The sequence below is a fragment of the Chinchilla lanigera genome, unplaced genomic scaffold (assembly GCF_000276665.1).
Source record: "Chinchilla lanigera isolate Chin_1 unplaced genomic scaffold, ChiLan1.0 scaffold00052, whole genome shotgun sequence".
NCBI lineage: Eukaryota > Metazoa > Chordata > Mammalia > Rodentia > Chinchillidae > Chinchilla > Chinchilla lanigera.
In genome coordinates, this window is record NW_004955453.1 from 2,546,006 (window position 1) to 2,562,663 (window position 16,658).

A 16,658-nucleotide genomic window follows, 5' to 3' on the forward strand; every position below is an offset into this window, starting at 1 on the left:
GTGTTATTACTATAAAGACCAGTGCAATTATTAAAAGAATACATCAAGTCTACAAATATTGGCTGCACACTTTATTGGCATGACATGCACAGTTTATTGGCAAATATAAAGATGATGTAAGAACATCTATATGCCTTTTGTCTTAGAACATATACATATGTATAAAGTGTTTCTTATGTGAGATATCATGTGATATTTGAGAATATGTCTGACTTATGGCACTTAACATGGTGTCCTAAATACTTCCACAAATTTCATACTCCATTGATTAAAAATATTTTAATATATGCTAACTTATTTTATTCCTACTACTAGTTTATCTTAGTTTATTGAAAAGAAAGTTTTGTGCTGCTGTCTTTTTTTGGTACTCTTTGGATTATGCCTGTGCTCTGAGTGACTACTTTGCAGATAATGATGCATAGTGTATTACCTTGCTATTCTCTCACTCCTTGGTTATGAAATGTTAATTTTCATAAAATAATAAAGAACAAGAGTAGATTTTATTATTATATTTTAGTTAATGAATTACAATGAAATTTTGCACTAAACATATATGTATATGTGTATGTCTATATATGTATACATATGTATGTATATATATGTGTGTATATATATATATATATATACATATAAACTATTTCAACACATTGCAAACAAGGATAGAAAACTGCTAATAGTACATTCCAACAGGAGATAGCATAGGATTGGTAAAAAGAAAAGCTTCATATCTTTTTTTTTTTTTTGCCTATTTTCCAAAAACATTCTTATGTCTTAGACCGGGAATACTGTACAATTATATCCTCTTCTACATATACCTATCAAGGAGGGCAGCTTTTAAAGTTTGCTAACACACAGCCAATAAATTGGCAAAAAACTTCATTAAGCCAGAAAGAAATTCCAAAGGAAATGACTATAAATGACAAAGAACGAGTCAGTAAGGATTTCTTCTCTTTACAGTGCAAACCCAGGTCATCCTTTATGTGCCAAAGGAGAGACAGAACGTACCTGAGGCAAGGGCCTTCCCTCATGACAGTTGATTCCACCAATGAAGACCATGTTGGGCATCACGGGTTTGGGATAGTCTAAAACAAAGTCACCGCGTAGCAACCAAATCGACGTGTGACTGAACAGGTCGTATGCTGTGACGGGCGTTTGGAGAATTTCAGAGGCCATTTCTAAGGCTTTCTTATAAACATAAGGGCACAAGAGATGCTCCCCAAAATGGAAGATGTGATTCCACACCCTCTGTCGGAAACTCATGGCATCTGAGAAACCCAAGAGAACTCTGGGAACATAAGAGAGAGGAGCAGGGCTCTGCGCACCTTCTTCAAGATAATGGCAAAAGATTCCTCTGGAAAAAACAATAGATGGAAGCGAAAAATATTTGGCAACAATAAGGCCACATGCATCAAAGGGATCCAGAAACACTGCATCAAAAGAACTCTCCTGTAGGTATTGCACTAATTTCTTGTCCTTAAACAAACTCCTACAATGTGAAAACAATAAGTCAAAAAATCCAACAGGTAAGTCCCTTAATGCAAACAATATACTTTTCTCTGCATTTTTCCATTGGGCCTCAGCAAAATCCTTGAAATTCCGGTCCAAGTCCTCCAAGGTGTAGGAAGTGGAGTAAGTCTTCACTGTCAAATTCAGTGACTGTCCCAGCTGCCAACTCACCTCTGGCGTAACAACCACCACCTCGTGCCCTCTCTGGACGAGTTTCTCCACCACAGACTGCATGGTGAACCAGTGGCTTCCGTCCATGGGCACCACCAGCAGCCTGCCTGCCTGGGCAAAGCCGGATGCCAGCAGCAGACACAGGCACAGAGGGAGGGGGGCAGGCGAACGTGCGGGAGCCATGGGGACTGCAGCCCGCAGCCACCCAGCTGCTCGGACTCTCAGCTGCAGTACACTGCAGTGGGAGGAAAAAGTGTAGGCACAAAACCTGTCCTCAGAGGAGGGCGTGGTTTCCTATGTGCATAAACGAGATTATACCCAGCACTGGTGAGCGCACTTAAGAATAATAATTAATGACTTGCATTTGATGACTTACCTACTGGTGTGCTGGCCAGATAAGAACACTTTGGGAACTTTGTCCTGGTGAAGGACATTTGATGAATTTTGGACTTTGAGATTTCACGAAGATTAAATGGAAATAAGTGGGGATAAAGGTTGTAGTTGTGACATTCTTCCACTTGCAGCATTTGGACTTAACTTCCCAACACCTAAAGCTCTGCACTTGCAACCCAGCTTTGAAAGACTGAAAGGTCCTTCACCCTGACCCTCTCCCTGACAGTGGAAGGGCTGCTTACAAGCAGCTCTGCCATGGATAGGCATGGCTGCTTGCTTTGCTCTACTTCTAGCAGGATTTTTGCATCTCTTTGTAGCCCTCTGAGGACTCAAAAGCCCTCAAGTAGAACTCACAATTCACCTACATGGACTCTGTCAGGAATCAGAAGGAGGATGATGACTCTCATTTTAAGTTTTAGTTCATTTTCTCTTCATAACATGCAGTGCAGTGGTTGCTCACATGTTGAACACTAGCCCAAGCACTGGGCTGAAGTTCCTCTGGCTTTCATCTTGTGATGCTTTCATGTCCTCTTCTCAGATTTAGAACTTCCCTATAAACTCACTCTAACCACTCCTTTTCCCTCATTCACGAACCCATTTGTGCTTGTCCCCACACTGTTAAGCACTCAATCCGGGGCAATGACTTGGTCATGTTTTCTCCCTCCTTCTGTGGCACCCATGCTATGCCATGAACCAAGTAAAAAGGAACATGTGCTGCTCTGGACACGGTAACATCAGACAGATGACTGGATACCTTCATAGGGGAGCCCAGTGAGATCATTCCATGAGGAGCATTTCATGAAAATGTCTATACCAACTCAGAGATATACTTCTGCTTAGGAACATATAAGGGACCTTCCAGGACACTTAGGTGCTTTTAGATATTTTCTTAGAGTCTGTCAGCAACTATGCTCCACACTAAAATATTCCCACTGACCCCATCCAGGCAGTTTCTCACTTCTGTATGCACCAGAGATGAAAAGAAATAATTTGGTTTGATCTAAGAAATCAAGCAGTAGATCTATTCACCCCCAAATTTCTCAGTGATTCCCAGGCAGAAAGGTTTCTTTCCTCCTACATTATATACAAGCAGTGATCTTGGGAAAATAAACAGTAATGAACTTGAGAAATCAAATCACTTCTACCCTAACAGATAAATCATAGATAAATCTACTTTGAAAGATAAGTCTGCTCTGGATCCAAAGAAAAACACTGCTCAATCTCACCTCCACCTTGGAAACCTGTCTCACAGCACATCTCAAGCACGGGAATTGTCTGGACAGAGAAAGTAACCTGTGACTGGCCTGATCTGAAGCCACTGCAGAACACAGACCACAACTCTGCCAGAGTTCTCCCTGGAAAGAGCAAGCCAGGCAGCAAGCCCACCTCATCCCAGAGCAAAGGCAGATGCCCAGACAACTAGAGAACTCCACGTGGGTTCTGGCTGCCTGGGGTTGTCCCTAGCGGGTCCTTTTCTCTACCCTGTCATAGATCACCTGGAAAGGCCAGCAGAGGGAGCTGCACAGACACCAATGCAGGAGCACAACAACTACGAATCAGGAAATCAAGTCTCCTCCAAAGTGAACTCATAAAGCTCCAGTAATGCACCCCAAAGAAACAGAGATTGATGAAATGACTGGCAAAGAATTCAGAAAACATTCACTGAACTATAAGAACATAGCAATGTAAAAGGTTAACGCAATTTGGAAAATAATCCACAAAAACAAGGAGAGGTGGCAAAAATACAAACAAAGAAAGAGCAAAAGGGCCAGGCAAGTGGCCACAAGCCTCTTATCCCAGCACCCCGCAAGGCTGAAGAAGGAGAATCACAATTTGAACCCAGCCTGGGCAATTTAACAACATCCTTTCTCAAAATGTAAAATGTTAAAAAGGACTGGGGTTCTATTTCAGTGGAAAAGCCATAGCTCATCACCAAGTACTACCAAAAAAAGGAAAAATTACCAGCAAATAATCCTAGAGGGGAAGAATACAATGACTCAACTAACAAATCAAAAGAAAATGGGGACAGTAGCATCAAACAAGAAAAATAAATCTGGTTTTCAACAGTTTTATAACTAACATGGAAAGGAACTCATTTACGGAGCTACTCAGGGTTCCAAAATGAAAAAGAATTTCTTCAGAAACTATGGATATCATTGAACACCACCAGGAAGCCAAACCCTTGTATTACAGCAGTTGCAAGAACAAAAGAAAACAGGACAGAAAGAACATATTGACAGAATAATAACCGAAAATGTAACTACTCTGGACATAGATGCCTACATCCAAAATTAGAAGCACAAGGCTGGGCATGGTGACACATGCCTGTAATGCCAGCACTTGGGAGGCTGAGGTGGGAGGATCCTTGTGAGTTTGAGACCAGCCTGGGCAACAAAGTGAGCTCATGGCCAGCAGGAACTGCATAGCAAGACCCTGTCTCAAAAACAGAAGAAAAAAAATTAGAAGCACAATATTCTCCAGTAAAATTCAATCCAAGCAGGAGTCCATCAAATCAAATAACTTATCAAAAAAATAAAACAAAGCAAAATTTTGACAGCAACAAATGCAGAAATATCACATACAAAATAGTCAATACATCTATCAGTGCATTTCTACAGGGAACTTTTCAGGCCAGGAATGTTTTACCCAACAAAACTGTCTTCATACATGAGAAGCAATCAGAATTTTCCCATCACCACTAGAACTAATTGTAAAAGCAGTTCTTTCAAATGAAACAAAACCAACATGAAAAGTCAGGAAAATCAAACTTTAGGAATATCAACAACTTAAAACACATGAAAGCACAAAAGTCAATCGGGTAAGTAAGCCAGACCCAAAGCAGAATATTCAAAGATTGCAATGTTTGTGTATTAGGCAATTTCATCCTTAGTATGTTGGATAAAGTACAAGACTGAATAAAAACCATAGTTAAAATACATTGTGAAGCCATGCACATAACAATATCATGTAAATGCTGACCTTTGAAACATAAATATTTGGAGAGGATACAAGGGTACATCTACATCCAATCACAGTTGAAAGGTGTCCGAGGGTATACCTCAGTGGAAGAGTATGTGCTTTATCCATGCAAAGCCCCCAGTTCAGTTTGCAGGACTAACTCACATTCATGATAATAACAATGACAAAATATAGAAACTGAACCTCGGACAGCTTTGGGAATGCCAGTGAGCCACTGCCACCTGTCCTCCATGAGCTGGGACCAGGTAGAACCCCAGACAGCCGTAGGGGCTTGGAAGCCACTCCCCGCCCACTGCCCATTGGAGCTGAACTGAACCTTAGACAGCTTTGGAAACACAGGTGAGCCAACCATGCCTCTGCCCCACCAGCTTGGGAACAAGGGGGAGCCCCAGACAACTTCAAGGGCCTGGGATGCCCCTCCCTGCCCCCACCCTGCAACCTCAAGGGAGCTGAACTGAAACTCAGACAGCTTCAGGGACCTCAGTGATTACATACTTACAGCTCCCTCTGTTGTGGGAACCAGGCTGGATAGGGGTAGTGTATGGAGCCATGGTGACCATTCCCTGCCCACTACTACACCCCGGTAGAAACATGGCTGAAACCCAGACAGCTTTGGGAACCCCTGAGTGGGAGACACCTGAGCTCTGGACAGAAGTGGGAGCATTGGGCATTGCAGTCCACCAGCACATACCATCAAGGGAGTCACACTGAGCACCAAGGACCTTTGGGTCTTTGCCCCACTACTACAACATCATTCTGGGAGTGAGGCTGAGCTCCAGGGAACCTCTGCATCTCTGAAAATGACAAAACAAAGGAGAAACATGCAATTGCAGACCTCTACCTCACCAAGAACAAGTCCAGGAGATGTCAACACAGAAGAGCTTGGAAGTCATACACCTAAAATTTGGGAAATGGTACCAGCTGAACTAAGGAAACAACTCCATCAGGCCATAGAAGACATCAGATCAGAAATAATGTCTCAGAGAAAAAATAAAAGGACAACAATAATGAAAGAATTGTTAGCACATCTAAACAACACAGGAAAAAAATAGAGGAGCATAGTAAATTAATGGAAACCTTAACTGAACAATATAGAAAAGAACTAAAATGCATGAAACTGATTCAAACAGATATCCAGGAAATTAAAACTTCCATTGAAAGCTGGAAAAACCTCTAGAATGAAGCTGAAGATAGATTTTCAGAACTTGAAAACAACACTGCTGTGAATGACCACGAAAAGAAGGCTCTCTTAAAAATAACAAGAAACCAAGAAATAACAATTCAATACCTGCAAGGCAAAGCAAAGAAAAACAATGTCCGATTAATAGGTATTAATGAAACAGCAGGTGTCAGCACAAATGACATAAAAATTATTTGCAGAAGTAACAGCAGAAAATTTCCCAAGCATGTAAAAACAATTGGACATCCAGGTAATTGAGGCACATAGGACCCCAATTATTCATAACCAAAATAAATCTATACCCACAAAAACAACGATCACACTCCAAGAAATTCAAAAAAAAGGACAGAACATTGAAAGCTATTAGAGAAAAGACAGATCACGTATAAAGAAAGCCCATTAGAATCACAGCAGATTTCTCAACACAAACCATCAGGTCAAGAAGACCTGGGAGTGAAATATTTCAGGTCCTGAAAGAAAACAGCTTCCAACCCACATTGATGTACTCTGCAAAACTATCCTTTAAAATTACCGGAGAAATAAAATATTTCCAAGATAAAGATCAAATGAAGAACTTCATGAGTACCAAACAGACCCTACAATGAGTACTAAAAGATATTCTAGAAAGAGATAAAAAAAAAAAAAGACCACAACTTTAAGAACAACAACAGAAAGTAACCACCAGGGAGAGCAAGCAATTAAACAGAGGGAAATAAGAGGAACCAACAGCAGGAAAACAACATGACAAAGGTAAACCAATACAAATCAGTTATAACCATCAATATAAACGGTCTCAACTCACAAACCAAAAGAAGTAGACTGGCAGGTTGCATCAAGAAACAATATCCAACAATATGCTGTACACAAGAAACATGTGTAACTCAAAAGGATATTCATACACTGAAAATCAAAGCATGCAAAACAATATTCCATGCGACAAGTATCCAGACAAAAGAGGGTATAGCTATTGTGTTTGCTGACAATGGGAATGTCAAATCAAGGACAATTAGAAGAGATAAAGAAGGTCACTACATATTTGTGTGGGGAACACTTCAAGAGGAAGAGATAACAATCAGAAACATCTATGCACCAAGCATAAGGGTACCCAACTATATCAGACAAATATTAACAGACGTGAAAATGAAATAAGCAGTAACACAATCATAACAGGGGACTTTCACACACCATTGTCACAAAGAGATAGATCAACTAGACAAAAAATCAGCAAAGAAATAACAGAAATAAACTAAACATGAATAAATGGACTTAGTACACCTGTATAGAGTGTTCCACACAATAGCATCAGAATACACATTCTTCTCAGCTGCACATGGGACAGTCTCTAAAATAGACCATGTACTAGCACATAGAATATGCTCAAGGAAATGCAAAGGAGTTGAAATTATCTCATGCATACTATCAGACCATAGTGCAATCAAATTGGAAATCAATGACAAGCAAAAATTGCAAGAGCTCCATAAACACATGGAACTTCAACAGCACCCTCCTGAACAATCAGTGGGCCCCAGATGAAATCAAAGACATTAAACACTATGTACAATCAAGTGAAAATATACGTACAACTTACAGGAACCTGTGGGATGCAATGAGAGAAGTCCTCAGATGGCATTTATAGCAGTAAATTCCCACCTCAGGAAAACACAATGAGCACAAACAAACACACTTATGCTGCACTTCATGCTTCTAGAAAATGAAGAACAAATCAAACCAAAAGCTCAGAGAAGGCAGCAGATTATACACTTCAGAGCAGAAACCAATGCAATGGAGACTAAGAAAATAATACAGAGAATTAACGAATCGAAGAGTTGGTTCTTTGGAAAAATAAATGTAATTGATAAATCCCTAGCCAACATCATTTTTTTAAAAAGGAAAAAACTGAAATACATGCAACAAGGACTGAAAGAGATGACATCACTACAGACCCTGTAGAAATTCCAAAGATCATCAATATTTACTTTGAAATCTTTCTTTTTAATTTTTTTTTATTTTAAAGAGTAAAAGAAGGATAACAATAATAGGGGGGGCTTACCAAATTACAGACAAAGTGGTAGGAAATTATCAATGGTTATTGTTTTACATATTGTTATCTGCAAGATAGTTTCTCAAGAAAATGAATAGACAAATAATAGTGAGTTACAGACAAAAGAGGTAGGAGATTATCAGTAGTTGTACTATACTTAGGTATCTTCAAAGTGGCTTCTAAAGAATATAAATAGAGCTATACAGAGTGACCTATTGAATAATAATTCAATAATTCTCAGTGGTTGTTGTAGAAAACACATAATAATAAACATGCATCCATTTATGAATGCATAGGATAGGAACAATACAAACATTACAGAGTTATGGATAGATTACTAGGAAAATATCAATGACTGCTGTAATACATGGTGATATCTTCAAAGTGGTTTCTCAGGAAGACAGAGATACACAAGAAGGATCTAACAAGTAGTTACAGCCTAAGGGTTGTCAAAAATCAAGTGAGCCCTCTGGGGCCAAAGCCATTTTTTGTAGCGTTTTCTCTCCAGCCTCCCAATGCATTGGGACCCCACAACCAGTTACTGTCCTCTCCCCAGCTGTCAGCACAGGCAGAAGAAATCCTGCTGCAGACTTCTCCTGAGCTCCACCACAGCCTGTACTGTCAGGGGAAGAATGGCTTCCAGGGAGTCTCCGTAGGTATTGTGCAAGGTCCTCCTGGTTTACAGCTTCCGAGAGGCTCTCATGACCCCAGTCCACAGGACCTCTAACCCCTTGGGCTTAGTCTGCATTCTCATGTTCTCGAAGTCCTTGTTCAGCAGCTGCTCCTCCACTGACTCTGGACTTTTCTGGTTCTCAATGGCAGGAGCAAGAGTGGCCCATTGTATGGCATGTATTCCCAGGGGTTTTTCCATGTTTGAATGATTCACACACATCCATGGGTGAGCATCCACAGCCGGTGCATGGTGGGCCAATTGTGTCATTCTTTCTGTGTGTCATGATAGTTCTCAATTGAGCAGCAGCAGCCGGTCTAAGGGCTGATGCCCAACAGCGCTCAATACCGCATGGCTCCCCATGCACCAGAGGCCCTCCCTCTGGGGCCTACGAGGCATTGAGTGAGCCACCGGTCAGAACACCAGCACTCCCTGCCCATGGCTCCCCGTGGTGGGGGCCCTCCCTAAGGGGACCTATGAGGCAGGAAGCTAGCCAGCCGGAAGCCCGGCGCTTCCCGCCCGTGGCTCCCTGTGTGCCGGGGGCCCTCCCTCCGGGGGCCTACGAGGCTATTTTGAAAATCTTTATTCTTACAGGATGGAAAACACAGAGGAAATGGATAGATTTCTACATACACATGAACTACCAAAGCTGAATGAACAAGATATAAAAATCCTGAATAACTCTGTGTCAGCAAGCAAAATGAAAATACAATAAGAAAACTTGCCAATGAAGAAACGCCCGGGTCCTGGTGGATTCACAGCTGAATTCTACAAGAAATTTAGAGAAAATTTAATGCCAATTCTTCTAAACCTTTAAGGAAATTGAAAAGGGAGGAATTTTCCCCAACTTATTCCTGGAGGCAACTATTCTCCTCATATCAAAACCAGAGAAAGACTCAATCAAAAAAGAGAACTAGAGACCAATCTCCCTAATGAACATAGATACAAAACTCCTCAATAAAATACTAGCAAACAGAACACAGCAAATATCAAGAAGGTTATACACCATGACCAAGTGGGATTCATCCCAGTAATGCAGGGATGGTTCAACATATGCAAATTGATTCATGTTATAAACCATTTCAATAGAGCCAAGGACAAATTCACATGATCATCTCAGTTGATGCAGAAAAGCTTTAGATAAAGTCCAACACTTATTCATAATAAAAACCCTACATAAAACTGGCATAGATGGAGTTTACCTCTATCTGATAAAAGCCATCTATGACAAACCAGCAGCTAATGTCACTCTAAATGGTCAAAAACTGAAAGCTTTCACTTTAAAATCAGGAACACGACAAAGATGTCCACTGTCACCACTGCTATTCAATATAGTTCTGGAAATATTAGCCAGAGCAATTAGATAAGAGAGAGAAATAAGAGAAACAAGGATAGGAAAGGAAGAAGTAAAATTATCTTTATTTACAGATGACTTGTAGAAGACCCCAAAAATTCCACCTAAAGGCTTATAGATTTAATAACCAAATTTAGTAGTATACCTGCATACAAAGTCAACACTCAAAAATCGATATCATTCCTGTACACAAACAATGCTGAAAAAGAAATTAGGGAAACCACACTTTTCATAATAGCATCTGAAAAAATGAAATACTTGGGAATCAATCTAATAAAAGAAGGAAAAGATCTACACAGTAAAAATTACAGTACTGTAAAAAAAAAAGCTCACAGAGGATTTCAGAAAATGCAAAGACATTCCTTGCTCATAGATAGGAAGAACGAACATTATGGAAATGACCATACTACCAAAATTGTTGTACAGATTCAACGCAATCCCCATTAAAATACCATTAGTATACCTCATAGACCTAGAGAAAACGTTCCTAAAATCCATCCAGAACCAGAAGAAGCCTAGAATAGCAAAAGCAATCCTGGGAAACAAAGGAAAGGCAGGAGGTATCTCAATCCCTGACTTGAAATTATACTACAAAGTTACTGCGAAAAAATCAGCATGGTACTGGCAATAAAACAGACCTGAAAACCAGTGGAACAGATTAAAAGATGCAGACCCAGCTACAAACACACTCAGCTACCTTCTCTTTGACATGGCGGCCAAATTTGTTCACCTGAAGAAAGATAGCCTCCTTAATAAATGGTGCTGGAAAAACTGACTCTCCACATGCTGAAGACTAAAACTAACCCATGTCTATCACCATACACTAAACTAAAATCAAAATGGATCAAAGATCTAAATATCAAAACAAAAACACTAAATCTACTGAAGAGAAAGTAAATAAAAATCACAAAGACGTAGGGATAGGCACAGAGTTCATGAACAAAAACCAAACTTCATGGTAAATATTTTAAAGAATGAACAAATGGGATCTCATCTTATTGAAAAGTTTCTGCGCATCAAAACAAATCACCAACAGAGTAAAAAGAAAACCCACAAATTGGGAAAAAATTTTAGCCAAGTACCCCTTAGACAAAGGACTTCCATATAGAACATATAAAGAATTTTTAAATGTCAGACCTCTGAAATTCAAGGATCCAGTCCAAAAATGAGCACTGAGATGAATATGCACTTCTCAGATAAAGTAATACTAATGGAGAATAAAGGTATGAAAAAATGTTCAACATCATATCATTCAAGGAATGCAAATTAGAACAACACTGAGATTCCATCTCACCCCAGAAAGAATGGCTATCATCACGAAATCAATCAACGTCAAATGTTGGAGATGCTGTAGGGAAAAAGGAACACTTCTTCATGGCTGGTGGGAGCGCAGATTGGTGAAATCAATTTGGAGATTCCTCACAAAACTAAGATGAGAAGTCCCACTTAAGCCAGCTATTCCCCTTCTAGGTATTTTTCCAGAAGAATTAAAAACATCACACCACAGTGATACATGTGCAACCATGTTTATAGTAGCACAATTTGTCATAGCTACATCTTGGAGACAACCCAAATGCCCATCAACTGCAGAATGCATAAAAAAAGATGTGGTATTTTTATACAATGGAGTATTACTCAGACATAATAAAGATAAACTCTAGGTAAATGCACAGGTAAATGGATACAACTCGAGACTATACTCATAAGTGAAATAAATCAGAACCACATGTGTAAACATCATATTGTCTCCCTAGTATAAGAACATGAAAGCATAAATAAAACCCAAAATGTACAATAGATAATATGAAAAGGAAATAAAATGCTCAAAGGAAGGAACAAGTGGTATGAGGGAAAAAAGAGAAAGTATTAAGGCATTTTATACACACACACACACATAAGGAAAGTTTGCATAAATGTACTGCTGGTGTCTGGTGGTTAGGTGGGGGGAGCAGTTAATGCTTAAAATTGTTTTTATATATTTTGACTGGTTTTACATGCTTATCTAGTAATCTGAGCAACTTATGTGAAGACAATATGCAGTATAATGACGATTGGTGAATTCCTAACATCCTATCTAGTGAAACTATGCATTGTCTCTAATGTTCTGTTAAATTATTATTTTCTTATTCCCTTTAATGCTTTGATCAATCTTTTATTCTTGCATCTGGTAATCTGAGCAACTTCATGGAGATAACAATATGTAATATAACAACCACTGTTAATCCTTAAAACTTGGTTTGAAACCCTATATCATTTTTTATGTCCTTGTTTTGTTTTGTTGGTATTTCTCTATTGTTCTTTTTTTTACTATTCACTTTAAAGTAAAAAAATTTTCAAAAAAATAAGGTTTCTCATTTTAAATTAAACAATCAAATAGTACAAATATTCTATGCTGGCCTTAGAGTAACTATAATGCAAACCTATTTTATGAAGCACAGAATAAAAACAGAGAGGAAACAAAGCATATCATTACAGAAACCCACCAACTCACAAAAGAAGACCAAAGGAAGGAAGAAAAAAGGCAAGCACTTAAAATACAGTACAATTAGAAAACAAAAAAAAATGGCAGTTATAATTCATTACCAATCAAGGTCACTTTCAAGTGAGTTAAATTCTCCAATAAAAAGAAAAACTCAACTGATTTTTTTTTACCCAAAATGTAGCTTCATGCTACCTACCTGTGTCTCTCCAGGTAGGTGGAAAACACAGGGATGGAAAAGATACGCACAGCAAAAATGCAAAAAAGGAAAGCAGGTGTAGTTACACTTGGCTCAAACACAATTGATTTCAAGTCAGAGTCTCCCTGAGCATCATGAAGCAGGAAGCTTCTGGAAGGAAAGTGTACCATGACCCATGCTACATTAAACAGAAAAATGATCCGAATATATCTCCTAGAACTAGGGACAGAGAAAACTCGGCTCAGAATAGGCATAAGGAGGAAGGATTACAGATTAAATCAGTGAGATGGAGACTAGAAAAATATTACAAAACACCCAGGAAACTAGATATGCATCCACACCCAAAACACATAACATACTTCACACAATTCTCATAATTGTCAGGACTGGCCCAGGAAGGACCTCAGAGAGACTGGGGCTATCCACTGCAAACCATGAACTCTCCCTGACTGGCAATAGCTTGCCCCTGGTAACCAAGAAGCAAGGATATTAAAAGTTTAATGTAGGGATGCAGTCACCCTCATTCCCTTGATGCCAGCTCTGTGTACCAACCTGCGCTGATTGTCCCTACAGGCAAACATTTTATCCAGATTTTTTGAGATTCCTTGAAATTGCACCCCAGCCTGAAAACCTATATATACTCAGTTGTCCTTTTAGATATTGGCTAATAATCCCTCAGATGTCAGTTAGCTGTATGTAGAGGAATCAAATCTGATCTTCCTCACAGCTTCTGGCTCCAGGTGGCTCCTCACACACGGTTATTAAGGCTAATGACAATTGCATTCCTGGTAAAAATGTAAAACCAATGTGAAAGTTCACATCTACTCACAAAGTATTGATTATTTAAGGTATGCCTGAGGAAGATGTACAATGAAACTGAAATAGCACAGTACCTGCAAAAAAAGGACATAGTGACCAATGAACAGAACAGAGAAGCCAAAAATGGACAAATGCACCTCACATGAATAGGTTCTTCACAAAGATAACACACCTACATCATGAGTAAAGTACAGTCTCTTCAGTAAATATACTAGGAAAACTAAATACGCACTTTCACAAATAAAATTACACCTTTCATTCATATTCTATTTAACAATCAACAAAAACTGAATAAAAGGTCCCACCCAAAACAGGAAAAATAAAACTATAAGAAAACATCAGGGGGAAATTACACAATACTGGTGTGGGCAAGGATTATTTGATCTGAACCCAAAAGCACAAGGGGAATAAAGCAAAAGTAAACAAACAGGATTACATCAAACACAAATTTTCTCTACAGCAAAGGAAAGAATCAGGGATATAAAGACAACCTGTGAATTGAGAGAAAACATTTACAAGCCGTACATCCAGTGGGGGTGGATGTCCAAATCCATAAGGAGTCTGCACTCCCCCACATTCACAACTCCTAACTTGGCATCCTACAACTGCCTTCCAGAACCTCACCGGGAGGAGGTTAATCCCTCCATCCCAGCCCTAAAGACAGAAGGATGGATGACTATAATCCCTCACGCTTCCCTCAGGTTCCACGCCCTGACTATCTGTCTGACCACTATGATTCAGAAAGAAGCTCAAGCATTTCTATATTCCTGTCCTTCCTCGGGATAAACAGACACAAACTCACTTATCTGCCCACCTGACACAGACAACACTAAACTCCAGGGAGGGACCGGTTACAGAGTCCTACAGTATTGGCAGAAAAATGCAATGTGAAAACACGTGTTTCTATCCTGATTCAAACAAATAAATGGCTAAAAGGCATCTTTTCTCTCCATTCTTAACTAAGGAAATCATACATGAGCAGCCGCCATCTTCACAATTTTAAAGTGAATAATTCTGTGCTACCGAGTACACTCACGACTCTGTGTAGCCACCATTCCTCTCTAGGTCCAGAACACTTCCACTGCCCCAAAGGAAATCCCCTGCCCGATCAGCACTCACTTCGATTCCCTTCTCCTCTCAGCCTCGGGAACACTACCCTGCTGTCTCCATGGGTTTCCCTGTTCTAGGTATTTCATAGGAACAAAATCATGCCCTCGGTGGCCTTTTATGATTAGGAGCCATATTTGAGTAATGTTTCCGGGGTCTATGCATAGGCAGCATTTATCCATGCATCTTTTTATGGCTGAATTTGAGTCTGTTGTTCGAGTGTACTGATTTCCTTTATCTATGCACCATCCACTGATGCCCAAGTGTTTGTTTCCACAAGTGAGCTATTGTGAATAGTTCTCCTGCAAACATTTGCATACAGCTACTTATTTCAGTAGGTGAGTTTTATTTGGGGTACATATAGTCAGAGGAACATACCTATGTCACATAGTGATTCTATCTTTAACTCACGGAGAACCCCTCAAACTGTTTCCCACAGGGCTGTACCATATTACATCCCACCAGCCACTGATATGAGTTCTCATTTCTCTGAGAACCAATGCATTTCTTCCATTAGTATAGTGTAATTCTAGTGACTATAAAGTGATATCTGTACCTTCTTTTTGCATTTCATACCAACTAATAATTTGTATTTATATTATACATTTAGTATAATATAATCCTGTCACATATAATATTTGTAAATATATTCTTACATTATGCTATTATTCTTTCACCTCTCTTGATGGTATCTTCGGATGCAAGAAATATTTTCTTTTTTCATATTTCATCATTTTATTAGGAGTAATTACAAAATGGATTATGAAGAAATCTTTGATGATTTTGCCAAAAACTCTTAATGAAGACATGTTTGTCAATAAACAATAAAACATCAGTAGAATGGGCAAACAGTCAGGCTGATACCAAAAGCAACATGCCACATAAAAAAGGTAATGATGTAGAGAAGACAATCCACTGACTGTTAAAAACTACCTCACTGTGAACTCTTTGCAATCAGCACGGAATCAGCTATCAAATCCAAACCACACCAACATAAGTTTGACTCATGGAAGCCAGGAGCTGAACATGAGGGAAAAGAAATAAGTTCCTTCGTGCAAGAGAGCCGAACAGTGTTTTGGAGCATTTCCCTGCATTTTCAGTTTGATGAAATCCAATATACATATACTTCTTCGTTTGGATTCTGAGGTTGTGTCCTTTAACTCACTGGCAAATCCAATGTCATGAAGATGTAACCCAAGTGGTTTTAGTGTTAGTTTTGCATTTAATTCATTTTAAGTAAATTTTTGGAAATGGTGTGAGGAAAGGATCCATGTACTTGTCTGGAGGTCAGTGTTTGCCTGTCCATGTTCTGTCTAGGGAGGAGGTTTTCCTTTCCTTCACATTTCAAGGGGCACACTTATTTAAAAACACTGACCATGGAGGTCTACATAGTATGTATTTCTCATTCTCAATTCTTGTCCATTTTTTTATGTGTGAAAGACATTACTGAGATTAGAAAACTTTCATTATAACTGAATATTAAATATTTAAGAATTTTATTTCCTTACAATTTAAAATTTATGGATTTATAACTCATAAATTATAATTTAGAATTTAATATTATGGTCATGAATTTTTGTTTCATATTAAATAAGTAAATATCTTCATTAAAAGTAAGAAAAAAGTGCATACTGTGGGCAAAAGTAGACATCAAGAACACTTTTGATATGACAGCAAAAATTTTGGAAGAAAAAAGGGACAAATGAATGTATGCAACAAAATAGTAAAATTTATTTGATCTTAAGAATGGATATACTCAT

General features: G+C 39.0%; 1 protein-coding gene across 1 annotated transcript in view; it reads right to left on the bottom strand.

Annotated features, from left to right (window-relative positions):
- LOC102006309 (UDP-glucuronosyltransferase 1-8) overlaps window positions 1-1,909 on the bottom strand; it is a 161,266-nt gene extending 159,357 nt beyond the window's left edge. Inside the window, exon 1 of the mRNA XM_005395341.2 lies at window positions 1,006-1,909. Coding sequence (XP_005395398.1) covers window positions 1,006-1,860 — 855 coding nt within the window. The 5' untranslated portion in view covers window positions 1,861-1,909. The remainder of the gene's footprint in view (window positions 1-1,005) is intronic.
- Window positions 1,910-16,658: the final 14,749 nt, after the last annotated feature.